This window comes from Pelodiscus sinensis, chromosome 8, assembly GCF_052426305.1.
Source record: "Pelodiscus sinensis isolate ZL-2025 chromosome 8, ASM5242630v1, whole genome shotgun sequence".
Taxonomy (NCBI): Eukaryota; Metazoa; Chordata; order Testudines; family Trionychidae; genus Pelodiscus; species Pelodiscus sinensis.
The window spans coordinates 27,964,784-27,991,280 of NC_143059.1; the positions used below are offsets into that span (position 1 = coordinate 27,964,784).

A 26,497-nucleotide genomic window follows, 5' to 3' on the forward strand; every position below is an offset into this window, starting at 1 on the left:
ATAGCTGAGATGTCAATCATTTGAGACCCTGCAAATGATATTCATCTGAAAATTTTAAGTGAGATTCAGGACACAGGAGCGATTTGGGGAAGATCGTATTGTGGGGAGTATTCACATTGGCAAATGAGACTTGGTAGTGATCCATTGGTCTCCAACACAAGTTCCTGATCCTGCAATTACATCAATTTGGATGGAAGCGTGGGCCCATGCAGAGTTGTGCTTGTAGAGTTGGTGCTTTTGACTGGAAGTTCTTCCAAATCAGGGTGCAAGACACCCTGCCCTGGAGACTGTCATGACTGCGGTAGAAATAATGCATTTTAATGGATACTGAATGACTAAGACCTAGGTTTTCATTTGTATAGAACTATTCCTTTGGCCTTCAATATAAACTGTATGATAGTGAGACTGCATGCCCTCATCCCAGCTACTCTACAGTTACTTATCTTCCTTTCCAGTATCCTGAGCCCTAAGTCACCTACCAATTACTGGCTCTTTACCATCTTCTCCTTATACTCTATCAAAGAGAGTGAGAGACAGTACTGAAATCCACAGACTCCATGCTATGACCTACATCGGCATACCCACCCTTAGTGCTTGTTTTAAAGACAACTTCTGCCGTGCTTCACTGGGGAAATGATATCCCACAGAAAGGAGAGTGTCTCAGAAGGCATTTTGAGTGCTGAGATGACACAGGAATGAACCCACTCTGCCACATTTGAGGGAAGAGGAAGTGGCTATTTCCTATTCTAGCACCAGACCTCCTCCAATTCTATCAGAAGCTTTGTCCCAAGTTGGGCCTGCTCACAGGCAGCAGGCTGCAGGCGCATCTCCAGTGAGAACATCGTCAGCTCCCTCCAGCATTTAGCACCCTGAGTGAGAGGCTAGCAGGCAGCAGGACCATCACCAGCATCCCTTGCCAGGGGATGTAAACAGGTGTTTTCCTTGGCATTGGGGCAGGTGTTGGAATTTTTCTAGGCATAAGCTCTCCGTTCTGGTTATGACAATCTTACCTGATGGTCTTTGACTGTGAGGTAATTGCGTGTTGACTTGTAGATGGTTGGCCGCCTCAGAACACTCCATAATTCCTCAGGATGTGGCTGCAAAGGGAGTATTACAGAGATATGTGTCTCTTTGTGATCCAAATGTAGGAAGGAGGATATGTAACTGGCTGGTTGGATAAAACATGGCTATATTGAATATGCATTAATAGCAACAAATGACAGGTAATTGAAGCTGGTATATTCTTTTGGTCCTTAGTTATCATTTGCACTAATGTCACTACACCACTGACCAGAATAGTGCAAATTTTGTCTTTCTCTAAATGACTGTTAGTGTGTTGAAAAATCAATTTCATGGAAATAATAATTTTCCTCCTTTCTTTACCCTCCTAATTATCTAAACAAGGATGTTCTGAAAATTAAACTGACAAATACCACTTGATTAACAAAACTTTGAGACACTTTTCACGTGATGTTTGTGTTTATTTCTAATGAGAAAGTGAAAATTAAACCTGTATTAGACACACAATGAGCTCTGGAATAAAGAAGAATGGATCTTAAAAGGTGGTGCTCTCAATTTAATTGGCCAGCCAGTGGTGTGACTCAAATGAGAAAAGTACACAACAGGTCATCTGCGTGTGTGTGGCTTGTTAGGTCAGACAGTTGTTATTAAAAGATGTATCAAGGCGAAATGAACCATCATCTCAGGCTGGCAGTTTTTAGTTTATTTTTAAAGTAAAAGATCTAGTTTAGAAATAATCTTATTTATAGCAGGCTCATCTTTTTGTTTGTGTTACATTTGGGCTTTTTGTGTTCTCATCCTCTTTCTAGTATTTGTTTGACCCCCCAAAAATGTAAAAGCTATAGATATGGTTCCTCAGTAGGTTCCTCTTTCAATGGGTGTTGCACACCTTAAATTATGATTGAATTTGTCTGTGTAAGACTGAGTCTAATATTAAAATTATCCAGCTGCCAAATGGGCCGTATTTTTTCCTTGCATGTGCTGTTATGAGGACAAAGTCTTGCATATTGTCTTTGAGTAGTTGAGATGACAAAATGTTACTGTTGATCAGAGTGGGAGGAGGCACGATTGAAAGGTTTTGATGATATGTGGCGGGGTTCAGGGCAAGGCATATAAACTTTGGCAGAAGTGACCCCACATATCTATCTCCCCACTCCCACCCTCACTATGCATTGCCTCTGCAAGCAATATAGACAAAGGGAGAACATTGTTCTGCAAGTTGGAATTGTGTACGGAGTAACTAGGGGATACGTATTGCTGGACCAGGGCACATGTGAGAGCTTAAAGCCCCAGGGAAGAAGGGGCCGGGCTGTGTGTACCAGAAAGAGTGTGATACATTTGAGAAACACAGGCTTTCTAACCAGATGAAAGAGACACCCTCAATTCCATCAGCTCTGCAAAAGGATCTAAGTGACCTAAAGTTTATTGAAGCAGCTTGAAGTCTGTCAAATGCTGCAATAGATGGTGCTGGGTTAAGCAAAGAACACTGCATAGCAACTGGATTAAGTGGTAAACATTCCTGAATGGACCAGTACACATTTTTGTCACACCTTGGCAGCTAGCCAGATGCTTACTATTAGATGACAGAGTGTATCGGGGAAGGGAGGGACTGGCAGGGAGACGGAGAGAGAGACTGAAGTTTAATCATTGAACCAACTAAACGGATTGGAGTTAGTCCTGGACTTGATTTCCCTGGAGCTCTAATATCTCATTCCTGGAGACATGTCTTTGTTGAAGTATTTTAAACTCTTGGCTCACGAGTAAGATCTACCTCTTTGGAATTAATTATTCATAGCAGTGCTCTCATCACTGGAACACCAGTAAGGTTAAAGAAAATGTTTGCTGTGCATTTATTAGCTTTTTATTGTACAAAACTAAAAGAAGATCAAATCAAAAAGGTAAGGGCCTGTTTTGTTTGCTGGGAAGATTGATACGAGTTATGGGGGAGCAGAGAATACTTTACAGAATGAGTAAAAAAATGTGTGTGGATGCTGTGTAGTCTGCTCTCCGCAAAGGGTTGGTAAATCTTTGCATGTTTAAAACAGTCCTCTTGTTTAGCCTTTAGATCTGCTAAGTTTAGAATAATGTTAGGGAACAAAACTCTCTTCTGAATAGTGAATGTGTAAGTAATCTTCAGCAAGAGAAGCCTGTAATGTTGGTTCTGAGGCTTCTTTTGAAAGTTTAAAAAAAAAAAACATTTTTTGAAATGCCTCGCTTTTGTTTTGCTTGCATTATCACTTTGTTTAGGACAATGAGGTTAAGGATTTCAAAACTGGGAGGGGGTCTCCAAGTTCACTGAAATTGATTAAAATACATTGTTCTCAGTGGGCTTTGGATCGGGCCCAGAGGAATTTGGAGCCACAACTCCTTTCATATTCATTGGAAAGTTTTATGTCTGGATCAGTAGGTTTATCATTGTGGGCCACAGGCTAAGAACCACAGTGAGCTCCCTAACTTCTGGCCCCAGAGTAGGGACCAGAAGCTGAGCATGAGCATTAGGTGCTGGGCCGGGCAGCTAGGAACCAGAACCCCCATGTGGGACCTGCCAGATGGACCCTGGGCCCTGCAGCTGGGCCAGGTAGCCAGAGCCCCCACTGCGGTCCAGCCAGCCAGCAGCCAGACTTGGATGCATGAAACAAGTGGACCCAGACCCTGCGGTGTAGGATAGAGAAACCAGCAGCTGGGCCAGAGGGCTGCAGCCAGGAGCACTGCTGTGTGGTGCCAGATGACTGGTGCTGCACCTGGATCCTCAGGAACTCTATTGCATGTAATCAGGCGGCTGTCAGCTGGACTCTGCTGTCCTGCGTCGGGCAGCTGGAACCCACGACTATACCACGAGGGAATTGGCAGCTGAACATGGAGCCGGCAACAGGGGCCAGATGATGGATTCCACGACCTGCTCTGAACCTACCCCCAAGAAGTATAGCCATGGGGGACAAGTTCTATGATGAGAACATTCTATGAATGTTCCTGGGCTGAGGCCCAGCTCCAGAAAAGCTGGGGCCAAGTCTATTCCCCCCACCCCAGCCCTGTCTGCTGCCCTTGCGTGATCCCCTACCCCCACCTCCCAGTGCATCCCCTGGCCCACCCGCTACCCCGGGCCATTTAAAATGGCACAGGGGCTCTTGCTGCCACTACCAGCAGTGCAGCCAGGCTAGAGCTGCTGCTAGTTGAGAACTGGTCTAGATCTCTGACCTGGGTTTGAAAATCTCAGCCAAAATGTTTCATGTTCACAAATATGAGTTTTAATAAACAATAATCAAAGTCCAAGAGAGACCACACTTTAAGCTTTCTATGTGCAAAAAAACTAGGTAACGGTGCTCTGCCTGGGACCCAGTACAGCCTAGTCTAGTCTGTACACTGGTATGTAGATTCATGGCATTGTAGAGAAACCCCTCATATACTCCGCATGCTCCTCCAGTTAGTCTTCTGCATCTCGGTCAAACCACCGATTTCCTGCCTCCTGACCTAACACCACCTTTGTCTCATATTGTGGCCATCTGCTTCCGACCCAAGGGGATGAAGTGGTCTACACTTGACTCCCTTTGGGCTCTGACATTGCCACCCTTAGGGAGCTGGATCCCCATGAGTGAAATAAGCATCACCAGCAATAAAACGAAGGTTGGATTCTGCCCCTGCTCCTTGAATAAGCCAGTGCTTTGTGCTGGAAGGGCTTGCTGCTTGTTCTCTCAGGCTCCGTCTACACTGCAGAGCTATTTCGGGATGCTGGAAGTATTCTAAAATAGCTATTCTGCATCTTTTGAGCATGCCCGTTATTTTGAAATATAACAGGCTTGCTAGTCCGACATCTCTGTAAACCTCATTCCACAAGGACTGAGGGACGTTTTAGAATAGCTTTATTTTGAAATTACCTCAAAATAAGCTACACAAATTGTCACTTATTTTGAGATAAGGGTGCAGTGTAGACTCACCCTCTATATCCTTTCTTTAAGAAAGAGTTGAGTGGTGATCACAAGGGGTAAACATGCCCCAATATCTTAACAAGCTTAACACTCTGATTTCCCCCTTTGTCTGTGATAAACCTCAGTTTGTGTTCCCATGTAAACAGCAATGTTGTTTCATGCTCATAACTAAGGGAAGTGAGCAACAACACTTGGAACAGCACCTTTCCTGGAATTGTGTTGGGTATTTTTCAGGAAAAAGAGTTTATTGATATATAATTTTAACAGACGAGGGAAGCCATTGTGGGGTTTCTGGGAGGGACATTATTTAACCAACACCTACGCCCCAACCCCACTCCACACAAAAACACAGCCTACCAGTCACTGCAATGTAGTCCTCCCTAAAGACAAAATACTTGCAAGTTGGAAGTATTTTTGTTGGAGGACAGAGATAAGCGGTGTCCAGTACAACTTATTTTTCATTAACTGAAGAAGTGGGGAGACTTCATCAGAGGCAAGAAAATTATCCTCAGCCTCTGATTTTGGTGGCAAGATTTTAACAAGGAGTGGCCCAGAGCCCTGCTACAATGTCACTTTCACAGGCAAGGTAGTCTGAGGGGATGAAAGGCAGATGGTTAGATAGAAGCCCAGTAAAATTTTATAGAGATTTTCCTGCTTTTATGAAGGCTCTTATTTTTATAATTAAACAATTTAATGGTATGGCCTTGCTCATAGGCGACTGGTTTCTGTGATATGGGGGGGAGGGAGGTCTATGGCTGTGTCTATACTGGCATCCCTTCCGGAAAAGGGATGCTAATGTAGCACTTTGGAATAGGCAAATCCACAGGGGATTTAAATATCCCCCGCGGTATTTGCATTAACATGGCTGCCGCTTTTTTCCGGCTTGGAGATAAGCCGGAGAAAAACGCCAGTCTAGACGTGATTCTCCGGAAAATAAAGCCTTTTCCGGAGGATCTCTTGAAAGTAGGAATAAGAGATCCTCTGGAAAAGGCTTTATTTTCCGGAGAATCACGTCTAGACTGGCGCTTTTCTCCGGCTTATCTCCAAGCCGGAAAAAAGCGGCAGCCATGTTAATGCAAATACCGCGGGGGATATTTAAATCCCCCGCGGATTTGCCTATTCCAAACTGCTACATTAGTATCCCTTTTCCAGAAGGGATGCCAGTGTAGACACAGCCCATGTGTGCAGGGAGGGCCATGCTTTGGTTGCAAAGCAGTTTAGAGATCACAGGATGCTCTGTTTGGTCTTTCTGGAATGTTTTGTTTTGAAGGGCTCGCTTATCTTAAGTGCAGAAGCTCCTGATGGGTTTATACATGTTCACAATCTGCAGCTAAACAAAGTGATTATCCAAACTGAGCCTGAGAAAATGCAACTAGAATATAATCTGAGCCTAACGTGCACGTACTCCCCACGCCTTAATCTGTTTTTTCTAAAGGCAGCAGATGAGCAGGGGATGATTTCTGCCAAAGAGGAGGAACTTTTTGATCCCTCTTCAGATAGTTTTGTCACACTTATCAGCCTCTTTGGAGAAAATTGTGTGCACACACGTGAAAGAGAGGGAGGAGAGATGCAAGTGTTTAAGAACATTTCAATATAATTTTTTCAACAATCTCTATGGTCAGATATGTTTCTAGCTTATTCCAAAAGTCCTGGCTGCATCTGATAGATTGGCCTGTTTCTTATCTGATTTTCATGCAGATGCTTTGGATAATCTTGGCTTATTAGTTTAAAATGGGACTGTGAATGAGCAATTAGTTTTTAGACATGGTCCATGCAAATACACACATCTGGTACTAAAACATGCCAATCTACCCCACTCCCAGCTCCCATTTAAATGAAACTTCCCCTTAATAAGTTCATTACTTTACCAACATGATTTGCTATACAAGCACTCCCTAGTCTCCACAGTTGAACCTTTTTATGGCCACTGGCCAGGAAACACACCAGCCAGCTAAAGTGGGACTGCAGCTTAAAACAGCCAACTCCAAAGATGCAAAAGAAATTAGGTGTTGGTTCCCTATAGACCCATTCCACTGAGGATCAAAACATGCTCGGCTCCAACTGGTCCAGTGCTCGCCAGACCCGGAGTCATTCAGCCCCTCACAGCGCTGGCTGCTGTTTAAATACGCTGCCCCAGAAGGCTGAGGAGGCATTTGGGTACAACCCACCCATGCTGTAATCAGTGGCTGAACTCTATGGTACAAAAATATGTAACTTAACAGGATAAGTTGGAAATGAATTCTTGAGGCTGGGAGGAGGGGAGAGAAGGCTTAGCCCACAGTTCAGAAAAGCCTGGTGAGTGAACAATCACCTTCCCCGTGAAAGTGGTTCCTCTGGCTGAGGATATGTCTATACTACAGAGGGTTTTTTTGGAGAAACAGCAATTTTTCTGAAAAAACTTAAATTACGTTCACACTGCAATTGCGTTCTTTCGGGAAAAAAATCGAAAGAACTGAGGGGTTTTTTCCGACATTGGTAAACGTCATTCTATGAGGAAGAAGCCTTTCTGCTAAAGAGCTCTTTCAGAAAAAGGCGTGTGTGGACGGGGAAGAGGGAGTTCTTTCACAAGAAGAGGAAACAGGAAAAAACACAGGTTCCCTGGTGGCCATTGCACCCATAGTAATCACCGCTTAAATGCAAGATAGAGTCCATTCAGTGTGGACGCTATCTGTCAAAAAAGCAGATCGCCTTTTCGATGTGCTTTTGCAGTGTGGATGTGCTCTTTTGGAAGAAATCTTTTTAGAAGATCTCTTCTGGAAAAGTTTCTTCCGAAAGAAGCCTGCAGTCTAAACACAGCCTGAGAGACGAGGCCCGTGATCATGTCGGAGGGTGAGAGAACGTGATCACCTGCAGCCTTGTCATACCTTTTCAGTGTATAGATCATGGAGGAGCAACCTAGGCTAGTGAGTGGGCCGCATGAGTGGCCCTCCTTCATCTCAGTGGGCCGCAAGATTGTCATAAGCAAGATGGTCTCCCAAGATAAGGTAGTTTTGCTAACTGCACTTGCGTGCCTGGAATTTGCAGGGTGTGCCGACTGAACCAAAGCAGCATTTTGATGGGATGCAGAGGGAGCGCACATCTCTCACGGTCATTCAGCATAGAATCATAGAATAATAGGACTGGAAGGGACCTCGAGAGGTCATCAAGTCCAGCCCCCCGCCCTCAAGGCAGGACCAAGCTCCGTCTACACCATCCCTGACAGATGTCTATCTAACCTGTTCTTAAATATCTCCAGAGAGGGAGATTCCACCACCTCCCTTGGCAATTTATTCCAATATTTGACCACCCTGACAGTTAGGAATTTTTTCCTAATGTCCAATCTAAACCTCCCCTGCTGCACTTTAAGCCCATTACTCCTTGTCCTGTCCTCAGAAACCAAGAGGAACAAATTTTCTCCTTCCTCCTTGTGACACCCTTTTAGATATTTGAAAACCGCTATCATGTCCCCCCTTAATCTTCTTTTTTCCAAACTAAACAAGCCCAGTTCATGAAGCCTGGCTTCATAGGTCATGTTCTCTAAACCTTTAATCATTCTTGTTGCTCTTCTCTGTACCCTTTCCAATTTCTTCACATCTTTCTTGAAATGTGGTGCCCAGAACTGGACACAGTACTCCAGCTGAGGCCTAACTAGTGCAGAGTAGAGCGGCAGAATGACTTCACGAGTTTTGTTTACAACACACCTCTTGATACAACCTAGAATCATATTTGCATACACCTCACTTCACGTGTCCTTGCTTTACATGTGTGTCACTTCAGTAACATTGGTAGGAGAAAGCTATGTGAATGGAAGCCAGCAGAATCTAGCAATCTGACGCCTGGGGAACAGTACATAAAATGTGTCCTGGGTCACACACACAACCTCAATGGGCCGCATGTGGCTCACTACTAGAATAAATCAGACTTCTGTTAGTAAAACTGTGCTATCCCTCTGCACAAGCACGGAAACATGGGGTGCTAGCACCAGGTTAGTTAACAAACCATCAATCCCAACAGAACTGGAAGAGACACTGTAAAAGAAGGGACTCGATATAAACAAATCACAGGGGTTTTTGGGGAGGAGGGGCGCTGTGTTAAACCCATGTGAGCCCTGGGGCGATGTTTGTGTGACTTATTTTAGTTTCACTTCAGCTGATTGCAATGCAGAGGGATGCAGGATTTAACCTGTAGGCATGGCAGGCATGGGGTGAGGAATGTGATGCGCAAGGAAGGGGATGAGTGGGATATGGAGCTAGGAAGTGGGACTGGGATAGGGAGCTGAGTGGTGTGGGAACACTAATTGGGACAAGAGGAGATAGAGGGGCCAGGGACAGAAGGGGCCAGTTGTGAGGTGGGGCTTGAGGGGATGAGGGAAAATGAAGCAAGAGAGGGCCGGAAGTGTCCATAACCACTAGGACACACTCCCCTCAGAATGTGGAATAGAACCAAGGCTTTGTGAGCCAGTGTTCTTCTGCAGTCAGCTGAGATCTCTGAACTCCACTGGAGAAGTGTGTGACTCATCTTCTAGTGACTAGTGCACACAGAGGATGTCAACCTATTACTGCTTTGAGTTACTGTGTTAGGGACAGGTAGGTGAGAGATGTGCAATGGTTTCAGAGACAGATTAACACTTCTGGGAGCCTGGGGGAACACGTGGCTCCATGCGGCTGTGCTGCCCCATGCTCTCTTGCAGGCACTGGCCCTGCAGCTCCCTTGGGCCCTCATTCCTGGACAATAGGAGTGGGCAGAGCCTTCAGGCTAGTACAGGAAGAGCTGCCGACCAGGAAGAGCTGGCTCAGAACACAGAAGCCTTAGTGACTGCAGCCAAGGGTTGTGGCTGAAGGAGCCCCCAATAGCATGAGGCCCTGGGCTGCAGCCCCTGAAGGCCCTTTCTTAATCCAGCCCTGAATGGTTCTAACGATGCTAACCCTGCTAACGATCCACGTGGGTGTCAATATGATGCTCAGAGTTTTAATTCTGTGCTCACCTACTAGTTTTTCCACAGGACTATGTTCTCCTTCAGTGCACAGCATGGACGGTGCACTGAGTGAACTAGAGATGTATATTGAATGAGGCTCTTGTCTGTAGGACCTCTGAGTGAGGTGGAACAATGCAGACAGAGAGAGACTGAGAACTTCAGCCAATGGCAGTGGTGAGGGAGGGGGTGCCCACAAATGCAGGACACCTTTCCTTTTCTTCCCTGTTGTTCCTGGGGCTGAAAACAAGCGTTTCCCAATGTGAACTCATTGCTAATAAATCTACAGTCAATATTCCTAATTTCAGAGACAGAAATGGTACATGAATACAAATAGAATATACACATTCAGTAGATTACAAGCTTTCCAATGATACCTTACATTAATTATTTTGCATGAAGCATTTTCCAGTTATGCATAGTCATAAAGTACAGGCAGTCCCTGACTTACGCGGATCCGACTTATGTCGGATCCGCACTTACAAACGGGGCTTTCTCGCCCCGGAGCTCACAGGCAGCGGTCAGCCACCTCGACCTCCAGGGCGAGAAAAGCTGCTCCCGGTGCCCCTGGTCTGCTGGGGACCGTCTCCAGCAGACCAGGGGCACCGGGAGCAAAGCCGCAGCCGTGGCGGGGTCCCGCGCTTCTGAGGCTTTGCTCTGCCAAAGCCTCAGAAGCGGGGGAACCCGCCGCTGCTGCGGCTTTGTTCCCGGTGCCCCTGGTCTGCTGGGGACCGTCTCCAGTAGACCAGGGGCACCGGGAGCAAAGCGGGTCCCGTGCCAGAGGAAAGCCTCAGAGGCGAGGCACCCCGCCGCTGCGGCTTTGCTCCCCGTGTCCCTGGTCTGCTCGGGGGGGGGCGCAGCTAGTGTGCCCCCCCCCCAGCAGACCAGGCTTTTGTTGTGGACCCTGGGGCAGAGCAGCTGGTGCGCTGCCGGTTGGTCCCACAGTGCCGCTCTGGGCACTACTGGAGCAACCCAGCAGCACCCCAGCTGCTCTGCCCCAGGCATCCCCAAGTCAGCTGTTGCTGAAACTGACCAGCGCTGACTACAGGAAGCCCGAGGCAGAGTTGTTCTGCCCCGGGCTTCCTGGAATTAGCGGCTGATCAGTTTCAGCAGCAGCTGACTTGGGGTTCTTAAGTTGAATCTGTATGTAAGTCAGAACTGGCGGTCAGTTTCAGCAGTGGCTGAATCTGGACGCCAGTTCCGACTTACATACAGATTCAACTTAAGAACAAACCTACAGTCCCTATCTTGTATGTAACCCGGGGACTGCCTGTATATGAAATGCACTGTCATAGAGAGAAACTAGCTCTTTTATTACATCTAGATAGTCTCCTTCAATTCTGGAAAGAAGGAAAAGTTCCTCGGGACATGTATGATACAAATATCATTACCTTTTACAAAAACAAAGGCAATAAGGGAGATTGTAACCACTACAGAGGTATTTCAATTCTCAGCATCGCTGGCAATCTGTTTGCTTGAGTGGTGCTTATATAGCTGCAAATACTTGCTGAAAGGGTCTACTCAGAGACACAATGTGGATTTTGAGCAGGTAGCTTTACATGAGAGATGCTATTTCTCTCTTTGCTTACTACAGGGGCTCGTCTACACTGGCCCCTTTTCCGGAAGGGGCATGTTAATTTCACCTATCGTAGTAGGGAAATCCGCGGGGGATTTAAATATCCCCCGCGGCATTTAAATAAAAATGTCCGCTGCTTTTTTCCGGCTTTTAAAAAAGTAGAAATAAGAGCCTCTGGAAAAGGGTGCTTTTTCCGGAGGATCGGGGCCAGTGTAGACGCTCTTTTCCGGCTTTTTTAAAAGCCGAAAAAAAGCGGCGGACATTTTTATTTAAATGCCGCGGGGGATATTTAAATCCCCCGCGGATTTCCCTACTACGATAGGTGAAATTAACATGCCCCTTCCGGAAAAGGGGCCAGTGTAGACGTAGCCCAGGAGAAAAATAGAGAACAAGAAAACCACTTTTTATTGTTTTCATTGACCTGACCAAAGCATTTGATATGCTTAGTCAATTCTGTACAAAGTACTTTGAAAACCTGGGTGCCCCCCAAAGCTCCTCTGCATAACACAGTCTTTCCATGACAGTATGCAAAACACAGTACAATTTGAAGTTTTGAGATAAAAAGAAGAGTACAACAAGGTTGTGTCTTAGCTCCTTCAGTGTTTGGAATAGTCTTCTGTGTTTTTAAATTCATAGCTCAAAAGTACTGAGAAGCTGTTTATTTTATGTAATCTGAGGGTAAGCTGTTCTACTTTGCTAGACTGAAAGCAAAGATTAAGGTGTGAAAAGTTGTTCTGGGAGAATTTCTTTATGCTGATGACACTGCTCTTGTCTCTCATAGTGAAGTTCATCTACAAGAGCTCATAAATCACCTTCAAGATGCATGTAAAATTTTCTCACTCACCACTAGTGTGAAAAAGACAGTATTCATGGGGCAAGGCACAGAATACCAGCCTTCCATTACACTCAGCAATATCCATCTCCAAACTGTGGATTCATTTTGTTACCTGGGAGCTCTTAAGAATTTGTTACTGGATGAGGAGTTGGACATATGTATTGCAGGCCCGTATGCAGGAATTTCTGTGTGTGTGGGGGGTGCTTTCTTTGGAAATGTGGAAGGATGTGAATGCACCCTCCATGGTTCCCCAAGTAAGTGGGGAAATCAGCCCCAGCCTTCCCCCAGCTGGCCAGAGCATGAGAGAGGGAGAGTTGGGCAGCGCTGCTCCTGCCTTCCCCTGGCCAGCCAGAGCATGCTTACTTGGGAGACAATGAGGTGGTGCGTTCACACCCTTCACACACACCCTGCGTACTGGCCTGTATTGGAAAGGCAGACACCAATTTTGGTCACCTCTCAAAATGAGCATGAAAGAACAAGAAGCTTGTGATGAAGACTAAAATCTTGATTTTTATAATGCCTGCATAGTCAGCATTCTCCTTTAGGGCAGTATGATTGGGTACCTGCGCTGTACAGGTTCCCTACAAGTGTTAAAGGAATCCCCCAGAGAGTCTGTGCCACAGAAAGCCAATAGGAGGGTTGATCAGAAGAAAGCCAATAGGAATGCGGATTGAAGAATAGCCAATCAGAGCAAAGCAAGCCCTGTACAAAAGGAGCTGAGAGATGGGAGGAATCAAGAGAGCCCTGGGAGAAGGTCCCAGCAGGGAAGGAACAATTAGCACCATGAGAGTGCAGTGCTGGGCAGTTAGGGGACTCCTAGACCAAAGTCCTGAGGCAAGGACAGGGAAGGTGCTAGGGGCTACAATGGGGAAGTGGCTCAGGGAAGCAGAGGAAAGTCAGTGAAGGGCGGAGGGAGGCTGCCCTGGGGTGGGGCTCAGAGTAGTGGGTGGACCTGGGCTCCCACCTTCTCCCCACACTTGCTAAGGGTAAGAGTGGCCAAGTGAGACTACGATTTGCCCCTGAAGCAAGAGGTTAGAGTGATGACTGCAGTGGGCTACAGAGATGAGTGACAGATAGTGGGCTAGTACTACTCCCCTGGAAGCAGGGAGGCAATAGGGCATAGCAGAGCCAGAGGGCAGTGCCTGGGAAGGGTGCATCCACTCCAGGGAGAGAGAGGGGCTCAGAGGTGAAGATGGTGAGACCTCACCAGAGGAGGGTGCCCTGCATGAGGATGGAGCTAATTCTCAGGTACCTTGTCACAGGCAGTGAGGTATGGACCTCATATAGCAGGCAAGAAAAGAGACTCAATAGCTTCCACCTATGGTGCCTGAGATCCATTCTAGGCATCACCTAGCAAGATAAAATTATGACAAAGAAGTGCTAATGAGGGCACAAATCTCCAGCCTGGCAGCTATTATCAAGCACAGGACCTTCACTGGTTAGGTCCTGCGCGTAGGTTGCGAGATGGAAGGCTTCCTAAAGACATCTTATAGGATGTCAAAGACAGAGAGGATGCCCAAAACGTAGGTTTCAAGATGCTGGCAGGCAAGACTTAAAATGCTTTGGTATCGAGTCACACAATTGGGAAGCCTAAGTAAAAGATCGTTCAAGTTGGCAATCCAGTCTGGAGACAGATATTGCAGAACGTGATAAACAGTGGATCTCTACACCCAGAACAAAAAGAGAGACTAAAAAATGAGCGAGTAGCTCTGGACAACAGGAAAACACCTTTTGTTGCACTCAATGCATTAAAATCTGTTTCTCTAGAATTTGTTTTTACCAAAGGGCTCAAAAGAGCTAGATAGATTTATGGAGGTTAGGTCCATCAATGGCTATTAGCCAGGATGGGTAGGAATGGTGTCCTGAGCCTCTTTCTGTGGAGATGGGTGACAGAGGAGGGATCACGTGAGGATTCCCTGTTGTGTTCCATCCCTCTGAGCATCTGGTATTGGCCACTGTTGGCAGACAGGATACTGGGCTGGATGGACAGTTGGTCTGACCCAGTATGACCGTTCTTATGTTCTAAAAAAGCTGCTACCCCCAACTGTGACCTCTCATCTGCAACAACTAAATGTCTGTTAAGACAAATGGGGCCCTGTATACGGAGAGTTGTGAAATGAGTAGCCTAATGTCATTCAAAAGTCAGTGGCAGAGGAATTTAGGAGTTCCAGGTCCTAAACTCTGTGCTCAGAATACTGCACCAAACCCCTTGTAATTAGTGCTTGTGTGTAGTAAGCTTTTTTATTTGTAACTGAAAACTAATGATAAGGAAGGGAAAGTTCTAGGGGGGGGGGGGTGAGGAATCCTGCTATAGTGGTTTCTGGTAGAGATAAATAAAGAATACCTTACGTGCTAACATTGTAAACTCTTATTCAAGGCAGGGACCATTGTGTGTGTGTGTGTGTGTAATACTTAACCCAATAGGTCCTGATCCATGGCCAGGACCCCAGGGTATTCGCTCATCACAAATAATACTATTCTGAATGCCTTGATTCAGGTCGATCGGTTCCTTTATCACATGCGTCTGTCTGATGATGTATTACATGATGTGATGACTCGCTTCCAAGCAGAGATGGTGAGGGGTCTTGAAAGAGATGCTCACCCAACAGCTGCTGTAAAAATGCTGCCAACTTTTGTACGGTCAATTCCTGATGGGTCAGGTGAGTACCCTGGTGCATTATTACTTTTTCTTTGGTTTAAGGTATGGCTGGATTTAAGGGTTGGATTTGGTGGCGATGGGGAACTTCAACTACTCAGACATATATCGGGGAACTAACCCAGCAGGTTACAGATTATCCAATACATCCTTGGACTGCATTGGAGACAATTTTTTATTTCAAAAGGTTGAGAAAGCTACTGGGGGGAGGAAGGAGGGAGCTGTTCTAGATTTGATTTTAACATATAGGGAGGAACTGATTGAAAATTTGAAAGTGGAACACAGCATGAGTGAAAGTGTTTATGAAATCATAGAGTTAGTGATTCTAAGGAATGGTACACGGGAGAAGAGCAAAATAGAGACAATGGCTATTAGAAAGGCAGATTTTAGTAAACTCAGAGAGCCAGTAGGTAAGGTACCATGAGAAGCAAGACGAAAAACAACTGAAGGAAGTTAGCAGTTTTTTAAAGAGACATTATTAAGGGCCCAAAAGCAAGCTTTTCCACTCCCTAGGAAAGATAGAAAGCATGGGAGGAGACCACCTTGGATCAACCAGGATATCTTATATGATCTAAAAATAAAAAAGGAGTTTTATAAAAAGTCACATTACAAAGGATGAATACAAGCTAACACCACAGGTATGCATGGGCAAGATTAGAAAGGCAGAGGCACAAAACGAGTTCAAACTAGCTAGAGACAAAAAGGGTAACAAGACATTCTATAAATATATTAGAAGGAAGAGGAAGACCAAGGACAGGATAGGCCCACTGCTCAGTGAGGAGGGAGAAACAATAACAGGAAACTTGGAAATGGCAGAGGCACTTAATGAATTCCTTGTTTCGGTTTTCACCAAGAAGTCTGATGATGAAGGAATGCCTAACATAGTGAATACTAGAGGAAATGGAGTAGGTTTAGAAGTTAACATAAAAAAAACAAGTTATAAAATGCTTAGAAAAGTTAAACTTAAAAAGCAACAAATAGTCTGGTAGCACTTTATATACTAACAAAACATGTAGATGGTATCACAAGCTTTTGTGGGCACAGCCCACTTCTTCAGATGACCAGAGTTTTGAGATTAGGATGTCCAGACTCAAAATAAATAGGGGAGGAAGGGGAAAAAATGGAAGGTGGCGGGAGACAAGAAGCAAAGGGTATGAAAATATCAAAGGGAAAACCTAATAGGCAAAACTGGTAATCTATAAGGACCTAAAAATTGGATAGTTAAAAGAAGCAGATAAGGATCATAGAATAGCAATTAGAGAGGAAGGGTACTAACACAAGAATCTACACAGACAAAGAGCTGTTAGCACTTTCATTGTTTGGTTGGTTGATAATGTTCTAGCCATCCATTATCTCGATTGAGGCCATAGGTGTGAGAATTAAATTTAGGACATCCTAAACTTCAAAACTCTGGTCATCCGAAGAAGTGGGCTATGCCCACAAAAGTTCATGGTACCATCTATGGGTGCGTCTAGACTGGCAAGATTTTGCGCAAAAGCAGCCACTTTTGCGCAAAAACTTGCCAGCTGTCTACACTGGCCGCTTGAATTTGCGTAAGAGCACTGACTTTGTAATGTACAAAATCAGTGCTTCTTGCGCAAGTACTTTCACGCTCCCACTCGGGAAAAAGCCCGCTTGCGCAAGAATACTTGCTCAAGAGGCACAGTGTAGACAGGGAAGAACTGTTTTGCACAAAAAAGCCCCGATGACTAAAATGGTGATTGGGGCTTTCTTGTGCAAAATCGCGTCTAGACTGGCCATGGATGCTTTTGTACAAAAGCACTTTTTGCGCAAAAGCATCCGTGCCAATCTAGACGTGCTTTTGCAAAAATACTTTTAACGGAAAAACTTTTCCATTAAAAGTATTTCCGCAAAATCATGCCAGTCTAGACGTAGCCTACATGTTTTGTTAGTCTATAAAATGCTACCAGATGATTCATTGTTTTTTAAGTTTATCCTGTACAGACTAACTTGGCTGCCCCCTGAAGCTTAGAAGAGTTAGATGTCCTCAAGTCACCGGGGCCTGATGAGATGCATCCCAGAATACTCAAGGAGCTGATAGAGGAGGCATCTGAGCCATTCATGATCATCTTTGAAAAATCATGGAAGTCAGGAGACATTCCAGAAGACTGGAAAAGAGCAAACATAGTGCCCATCTATAAAAAGGGAAATAAAATCAACCCGGGAAACTACAGGCCAGTCAGTTTAACTTCCATGCCAGGGAAAAGTAATTAAGAAATTCATCTGCAAATATCTGAGATTCAGGCCCCCCAGCACTGGGGTGGCAGTACTGCGAGGTGCCTCCTGCTGTCCTACCACGGGGCTGGAGCACACAAAATCTACTAGGCTGGGCCTCCCTGGCTCCCATAGACTCTGATGTGTGAGGGGAATGTGGGGAATGTCTTTCTTCTTCTCAGTCAGGGGCCAGGTGTGGGTTTTTTTGAGGTTTTTGTTTTGTTTTTGCTTCTCATTTGTGTGTGGCCCAAGTGACTTTTCTGTGGGTCAGTTCCCAATAGGTTCCTCACCCCTGAGTTAAAGTATTATTTTTATTGACATTTCATGTGTGAGGGTTCTGGGCAGTGGGGAGTTCTTGTTAGTGAGAGAGCGCAGCAGGCAGTGCTGATTGGGGAAGATGATTCTTTCCTTCATCATGAGTATGTCCACACTGCAGCTGGGAGTAAACCTCCCGCCCCCGTCACAGATTCATGCTGGTGGGACTTGAGCTAAAAACACCAACTAAGGCTCATAGAATCATAGAACACTAGAACTGGAAGGGACCTCGAGAGGTCATCAAGTCCAGTCCCCTGCCCTTGTGGCAGGACCAAGTACCATCTATATCATCCTGATAGATGTCTGTCCAACCTGCTCTTAACTATCCCCAGAGATGGAGATTCCACAACCTCCCTAGGCAACTTATTCCAGTGTTTAACCACCCTGACAGGTAGGCTAACAATTTTCAGACTCCTCATAACTCCCAAATCCAAACTAGTTTCCTCTGTGCACAGGGTCCCCACCAGAGCCGGATTAAGGCAGGGGGACTAGCTGGGCAGCTGACTGGGGTGCCAACCTATTGGGGGCGCCGGATTGAAGTGGTAAGGGGCGCCGCATGCCTAGGGGCATGGCCGCGCACCCAGGGATGTGGCCGCGCATGTGCTGCTCATCCAGGGGCGTGGTGCCCCTTACCATGTCAATCAGGTGCCGTGCACCGTGTGCCTGCTGCCCAGTGCGCAAGTATGGCTCGGTCTGGCACTGGTCCCCACTGAGGACTATTTCCACACCCGACTATAACTTTTAAACCTCCAAATTAAAAAAAAGGAGGAATGTGCTCCATTTTGTCAGACTTGTGAGCATCTGAAAATAGATTATTAGGGGGAAGTGTTTTGTCATTTTAACCCAGGGGTCTCCAACCTTTTTAACCACAAGATCACTTTTTCAATTTAAGTGCAATGTAAGATCTACCTCAAACCCAAATACCCTTGCCTGGCTTCCTTTCCTGCTGCTCTGCCATCTGTTGCCCTTCCTCCCTGAATCTCATTCACTTTTCACCAGGCTCACATAGGGGGACAGGCTCTAGTCTTGGGTGTATGGAAAATGCCCTATCCCCTTAGTCACTCCAGGGTCCTCTCCCCCGCCTTCCTGGTGCAGGAGCCTGGTCCATCCCTAGGGCAGCTTGTGGTGACTGTCCAGCTGCTACCAGGACTTGAACTCACCATCCTGAGCTTTCCAGTGAATGCCCTAGGCCACTCTGGAGCCCACCTGATCTCCCTCCCTTTGGTGGGTCCTGTATTGGCTGTCTGGTCACTCCCAGGGTGGGCAGGGCTACTGGTGGTGGGGGGAGTGGAGACTCCAACAACCCTGCTCTCCTCAGACAAGTGCTGTAGTTTCTAGTCCACTCAAGAACCCACCCCACCGCTGTACCTTCACATGGTCCCTTGTCCTGTGTCCAGTTGTGGGTGGGGGAGCTTAGGGTGGATTGGACTTGAGCCCACCACCCTGTGTTCCCCAGGCAAATCCCCTATTCCCTAAGCCACTCCAGGGTGCACCCTTCTTCCGCCCTCCCCTTCAGCAGGTCCATTATCCTGCCTTCCAAATACAGGCACCAGGTCCATCCCCAGGGTAGCTAGCTGGTGTTGGCAGCCCAGCCATTGCCCGAGTGGTTGGAGGGGGGCGAGATTGAGCCCACCACCCTGTGCTCCAGAGGCTGATGCCTATCCCCAAGTTCACTGGAGATCCCACTCCAACTCCCTACCATCAAGCCCACACCCTCCACCCACCCCGGGAGTGACCAGACACAAGATAAGGGACCTTCTGAAGGAAATAAGGTAGGGTGGGCTCTGGAGTGGACTATGGACTAGGGCAGTTGCTTGAGAAAGACAGAGTGGTGGGTTCAAGTCCTGCTAACCCTGGAAGCAGCTGGACAGCTGCCCTTGGGATGGAGCAGTAGAGCCAAGGCAGCCCCACTCCTGCCCCTGCTCCACCCCCAAAAGCAGCTGGCATGTACAGCAATGGCTCCATGTGCATCCCCATAGCCTCCTCTGACTACACTTCTCCAGTATTGATCAATGGGAGCTGCAGAAGTGGTGCCTGCAGGCAAGGACACCCTGGGGAGAACCCCTGCTCTGACTTTCTCAGGGGCTGCAGGGACATGCCAGCCCCCTCTAGGAACACAACTAACCACAGGGTTCATTACTCCAGACATGACAGGTTAGGCATTTTAGAACTCAAAGATTAAATTTAAGCATAAGAAAGAAATGGAAGTTATGAAATGCACAGTTCAGTCAAAAACGAAAAAGAATCCACTTTGCAAGCAGTGAAAGTAGTAACAACCCCCCATGTACGCATTGGGTCAGGAGATGAGCGAGAAGGAGAGTGTGTGTTTGTGAGAATGATAGAAGCACAAACAGTGTGTGTGACAGAGATTTGCATTGCCAAGCTCCCTCCATCCCCTTCTCTCTGTGTGCAGACAGGGTACAGAAGTGTGCGGGGAGGGATACCCTGACATCAGCACCCCACTTCTCCCTCCCACACTCTGCACAGCAAACAGGAGGCTTCCAAGGAATAGCTCCAAGGCAGAGGACAGGAGCAGCAGGACAGTGGGTGGAGGGGCAACTGAAGTGCCAGCACTTGATAGCTTCCTGGCCAAACCAGTCAGGATCACCTTTCAGAGGCTCCAAGATCTACTGGTAGATCCCAATCTACTGGCTGGTGACCATGGTTTTTACCCCACCATAACGTTTACTCTTCAACCAGAGATCTGGAAGTACTTTAGACTGCTGGAAAGGGACCCTTCAACTCCTGGTTTCCGGGCATGTGCTCTAAGTACTTGACACTTCCTTAAATTTTCAAAAAAGTGCCCTATTACCATTCTTGGCTCAGACACCAAGCGGGTCAGGTGAGCGTGAAAGTCTTCACTGCAGTCTTCACTGCACACTGTTATTGTTAGTGAGCTAGCTTGAGCCCCCTAGCAGGGGACCCGTCTGCCTGAGCCGGGAGGCAGGCTGCCAGCTGCAGAGGAGACATACCCAATATGGCTTACTAGAAGATTTATCCAGCCTTGCTCTGGTCCTTAACTCAAATAAGTTTTGTTTTTCTTCATTTAAATCATTGTGCTGGAGTGGGGTTGGGGATGAGGGGTTCAATATGCCACTGCCCCAGCCCTCTTTCACCACAGCAGCTTGGGACCAGGTGAGAAGTGTCTGTCCATGGCTCTTCAATGGGCACAGCCAGGGGAGGGATGCATGTCCCCCAGCTGGGGGACAGACAGACACACAGGCAAACTCTTTGAAATATATAGTATATTGCTGTCCTTTTCTCCACTCCTGCCTCCACTGGACCAATGAGGTTGCAGCTGTCCCAGTCCCCATCTCTGGCCCCTTGCTGCTTTCCTGTCATCATTCTACACTATAACTGTCCCTCCTCTCAGACCCCTCCCTTTCCATTTTATGAGAAACAATCAAATTCCACACACATCCCATTATCCTGGCACAACCAAACCCTGACCTTGCCTTAAGTTATGATAAGAGGAAGCTGCATGCCACGTGTTGGTCCTAGCTCTTACTGTTTAGGCATTCTAGACAAATGAACTCTCAGACAGATGGACAGACAGATGGGCATTTCTAAAATATACAGTAAAAAGAGGTAGTTTCAAAACAATGGAGCTAAGAAAGGGAAAGAAGAATAAATGAAAGCAAGGGGGAAAGTAAATATATACAATTAAATGCTGAATGTCAAATTATTACACAAGCAATTTCTCCTACATCCTCTTTTGGACTATGTCAGCTTGCGTCGAGTTCCAGGAGAGAACATCTTCCCACTTCTACACTCCACACTAGTGCCCAATTCAAGAAGACATTTAACCATGTGTCCAAGTTGAAGCATTTGGGTAGGTCTGTTGATTTTTCAATAGGACGGCATTCCCAATATAATCACAATTATTCACTTCAAGCTCTACAAAATTCCTTATTTTCATTGCAGCATCTGGTACAGAGCCAAAGAATTTACCCTTCCTAGTCCTTTAACTACTGGCAACAGTTTAATAAAGATTAATAAAGTACATTCATTTTCCCAAGCACTTACCTTACATATATCTTCAGGATATGCTTTGTATTACTGTAATAGTAAGTAACCTTTATTATTTTTATTGCAGAAAAGGGGGAATTTCTTGCTCTAGATCTTGGGGGCTCCAGGTTTCGAGTCTTAAAAGTGAATGTGTCTGAAGATGGGAAGCAGACAGTTCAAATGGAGAGCCAGTTCTACCCAACTCCCAAAGAGATCACACATGGGAATGGAACAGAAGTATGTGGCACACTTTCCTCTGTGGAATAGCTGTCTGTGTGGAATGTAATGAAGCTCTTGACCTGTCCTGTTTTCTCTTTCGTACAGCTATTTGAGTATGTCGTTGACTGTCTGGCGGATTTCATGGAGACTAAAAACATAAAACATAAGAAATTCCCTCTTGGCTTTACATTTTCTTTTCCTTGCATACAGACTAAATTAGAAGAGGTAAGATTAACAAAAAAATTATTGGTAGCTACACTGTAGCAGCAGCAGAATACAGAGAATATTTGAAAGGATTGTTAACACGTGGCAGCGTAGGGAAAGATAACCTTTGCTTGCTTTACTGAGGAAGTAAAATATTCAATCTCCATAGTTCAATCAAGTTTCATATCTCCCTTTATGCTTTGCATAGTGTTATAAACCTACAAGAGAAAGTGGAGAGAATCACACTTACATGCCGAAGTCCATTTCAAAGATTAGTTATATTTCAGTGCAACTGGAGCTGTAAGCTAAAGCTCTTCCTTTATGTGTCAATACAAGATATAAGTAAGCTACTCAGCTGATAGAAAACACTGTGTGGATTTCAAAAGACATTGCATTTCTGTGCTCTAAAGCAGGTTTATATTTTAATGCCTATTGTTTGGTATACCGTATATACTCGAGTATAAGCCGAGTTTTTCAGCACAGTTTTTGTGCTGAAAAATGCCCCCCTCGGCTTATACTCGAGTCAGCCTCCTGCTCGCGGGCGGGCTCAGCGCGTCTCTGCCGCCGGCCGGGTCTAGACGCGTGAGCCTGGAGCTCCGGCGCCCCTGCCCCTGCCCTCCTGGCCCTTCCGGCCCCTGCCCTCCTGACCCTCTCAGCCCCCAGGTCCCCTTGTCCCCCCCAGCCCCTGTCTCCTCGTCCCCCCAGCCCCTGCCCTCCTGGTCCTCCCGGCCCCCCTGTCCCCTTGTCCCCCCGAGCCCCTGCCCTCCTGGCCCACCCAGTCCCTGCCCCCTCGGCCCCCCAGCCCCTGCCCTCCTGGCTCTCCTGGCCCCCCAGCCTCTGTCTGCCCGGCACCACGGGCCCTTGCCGCATGGGAGGAAGGGCGTTTGGGGCCGTTCGCCATGACGCTCGGGTGCAGCGCTGAGCTCGGGAACAGCTGGGCCAGGAGCCGACTCGGCACCGTGGGCGTCTGTTCTGGAAGCGCCCGGGAGCCCTCATCACGAGCTTGGGCCCGATTCTGGGGCAGGTGCACAAGGACCAGCCACTGCTCCCTGCTCCCTCTCCCCTCCCCTCCCCTTCCGTGGTAAAATCCAGCCAGCACCGGCACACCCCCCCCCCCCCCCCCGCTGGCTCGTTTAGAGGGGGCTCGTTGGCAGGCGAGGGGGCCGGAACGTGGGGGCTGCGGGGCGGGGGCGGCGGGGGCTGAGCTGTGGCCGTGCCTGCAGAACCATATTGTTTTTGTTGACCCCCTTTTCCACTTACAGAGTTAGGTTATTGTTTTTCTTTGAAATAAATATTCATGTAATTTTATTGGTATCTATCTTCATTTTTTACATTTACCAGTAGCTGCCTCATTTCCTACCCTAGGCTTATACTCGAGTCAATAGTTTTTCCCAGTTCTTTGGGGTAAAATTAGGTGCCTCGGCTTATATTCGGGTCGACTTATACTCGAGTATATACGGTATTTAGAATGGATTTGAAATACAGGGGTTGAAATAATCAGATAGCATTGGTGGGTAGGAGCAGAAGCTGCAATGACTGCCATTATTTGATTGCCTGTTTTTTTGCCACCTCTCTTACATTAATAAAAGTTATTATATTAAGCCCAGACACTGCAAAGGCTATGCACGTGCCTCACTTGAAGTATGTGAGTAGGCCCACTAAAGTCCATAGGATTATCCATGCTTAAAGCAAAGCATGTGCCTAACTGTTATCAAGATCAGAGGCTTATTTTGGACCACTTCTATAGGTTTTGGGTGACGGTTATCCATGACAAGGCTGAAACTTTCTGCTTGCGTGAAATGACTTTTCCTCCAAACCTCAGTGCTATTGATCACCAATGTGTGATTTCACTACTTCTGCTCAACTTCTTACACATGAAATAGTGGCTGTGAAATTCTCCAAACGCCATAGATAAAATGTACTCTGTATTTCTTAATGCAAAACCTTATTTTTAAAGGGTGTGCTGCATTCCTGGACAAAAAACTTTAAGGTACGAGGAGTGCAGGAGACAGATGTGGTCACCTCTCTGCGCCATGCCCTGAAAAAGCATAAGGCAAGTTTGATAGTGAAGAAATCTGAATAATAACTAGAATAAAATCATTTCCTCATATAGAAATACCCTGTTTGATAATTAAGGATAGTGTATATATTTTACAGTCTTAAAGGATAGTTTTTAATTGTACTTGACTTTGCTGTACTTGAAATAAAATTTACTAACTATGGGATAGAATCATAGAATACTAGAACTGGAAGGGACCTCAAGAGGTCATCAAGCCCAATCCCCTGCCCTCACAGCAGGACCAAGCACTATCTACATCATCCCTGATAGATGTCTATCCAACCTGCTCTTAAATATCTCCAGTGATAGAGATTCTACAACAATCTAGGCAATTTATTCCAGTGTTTAACCACCCTGACAGTTAGGAAGTTTTTCCTAATGTCCAACCTAAACCTCCCTTGCTGCAATTTAAGCCCATTGCTTCTTGTCCTACCATCAAAGGCCAAAGAGAACAATTTCCCCCCCTTATCTTTGTTAACACCCTTTTAGATACTTGAAAATCACTATCATGCCCCCTCTCAGTCTTCTCTTTTCTAAACTGAAGTCCAGTTCTTTCAGTCTTCCCTCATAGGTCATGTTTTCTGAACCTTTAATCATTTTTGTTGCTCTGCTTCGGACCTTCTCCAATTTCTCCTCATCTTTCTTGAAATGTGGTGCCCAGAACTGGACACAATATTCCAACTGAGGCCTAATCAGTGCAAAGTAGAGCAGAAGAATGACTTCTTGTGTCTTGCTCATTAACACTCTTGTTAATGCATCCCAGAATCATGTTTGCTTTTTTTGTAACAGTGTTGCACTGGTTAACTCTTGTCTTTGTGACCCACTATGACCCCTAAATCCCTTCCCATTCTGTAAGTGTGAAATTTATTGTTCCTTCCTAAGTGGAGTACTTTTCATTTCTCCTTCTTTAACTTCATCCTATTTACCTCAGACCATTTCTCCAGTTTGTTCAGATCATTTTGAATTATGACCTTATTCGCCAAAGCACTTGCAACTCTTCTCAGCTTGGTATCATCTGCAAATAAGTGTATTTTCAGCACCAATATCTACTTTGTTGAGGAAGATATTGAACAGGACTGGTCCCAAAAACGGAACCCTGTGGAACCCCATTTGTTATGCCCTTCCAGCATGACTTGAACCATTAATAACTATTATCTGAGAATGGTTATCCAGTCAGTTATGCACCCACCTTATAGTAGCCCCATCTAGGTTACATATCTTTAGTTTATTGATAAGAAGGTCATATGAGACTATATCAAATGCTTTACTAAAGTCTAGGTATACCCTGTCCACTACTTTCCCCTTATTCACAAGACTGTTATCCTGTCAAAGAAAGCTATCAGATTGGTTTGACATTATTTGTTCATTCTGGCTGTTGCCTACCACCTTATTATTTTCCAGATGTTTGCAGATAAATTACTTAATTACTTGCTCCATTATCTTTCCTGGAACAGAAGTTAAGCTGACTGGTCTGTACAGTAAACTTCTGATAATCTGGCACCTTTAGGACCCAGGGGGTGCCGGATTATCAAATATGCCAGACTATCAGAAGGGGGGGCTATGAGGGGTCTAGGGTAGTGTGGGGAGGATGCCACCCCAGACCCTTCATAGCTCCCCCTTCTGATAGTCCGGCTCTGCCCCAGGCATCCCCCATTCAGCCGCTGCTGGTCAGTTTCAGCAGCAGCTGAATCAGGATGCCTGCGGCAGAGCAGCTGGGGGGCTGCCGGGTTGGTCCGGGAGCGCCACCCCTTGGCGCTGTGAGATCAACCCGGCAGCACCCCAGTTGCTCTTGGGGATGCCTGGGGCAGAGCAGCTGGGGTGCTGCTGGGTTGGTCCCAGCTGCTCTGCCCCAGGCGTCCCCAAGTCAGCTGCTGCTGAAACTGACCAGCGGCTGACTCGGGCTTCCCGGAGTCAGCCGCTGGTCAGTTTCAGCAGCGGCTGAATCGGGGACAGCTGGGGTGCTGGCGGGTTGGTCCTGCAGCGCCAAGGGGCAGCGCTACGGGACCTACCGGCAGCACTCCAGCTGCTCTGCCCCAGCTTCTCCGATTCAGCCGCTGGTCAGTTTCAGCAGCGGCTGAATCGGGGAAGCCAGGGGCAGAGCAGCTCCAATGGTCTGGCTGCCCGGAGCACTTCCAGGTTCCTGATGGTGCCAGACCATCAGGAGTGCCGGACCATCAGATGCCGGACCAATAGAGTTTTACTGTAGTTTCCTTGCTTGTTCTTATTTCCCTTTTTATAGATGGGCACCATATTTGCCCTTTTCCAATTTTCTGGAATCTCTCCCAACTTTCATGATTTTTCAAAGATGATAGTTAATGGCTCAGATACATGCTCTATTAGCTCCTTGAATATTCTAGAACAGATTTCATAAAGCCCTAGAAGGCATCTAACTTCTCCAAGTAATTTTTAACTTATTTTCCTATTTTAACTTCTAAGCATCCCCCATTTCCACTAGCATTCATTATGTTGGGTATCCAGTCACTATCAATCTTGTTG

The 26,497-nt window shown here is 46.4% G+C and overlaps 1 protein-coding gene across 1 annotated transcript in view; it reads left to right on the top strand.

The window, feature by feature from the left end:
* The first annotated feature begins 2,622 nt into the window (after positions 1-2,622).
* LOC102451581 (hexokinase HKDC1) overlaps positions 2,623-26,497 on the top strand; it is a 54,500-nt gene continuing 30,625 nt past the window's right edge. Inside the window, exons 1-5 of the mRNA XM_075934937.2 lie at positions 2,623-2,918; positions 14,803-14,965; positions 21,608-21,756; positions 21,844-21,963; positions 23,900-23,995. Of these exons, the coding sequence (XP_075791052.1) occupies positions 2,856-2,918; positions 14,803-14,965; positions 21,608-21,756; positions 21,844-21,963; positions 23,900-23,995 (591 nt within the window). The 5' untranslated portion in view covers positions 2,623-2,855. The remainder of the gene's footprint in view (positions 2,919-14,802; positions 14,966-21,607; positions 21,757-21,843; positions 21,964-23,899; positions 23,996-26,497) is intronic.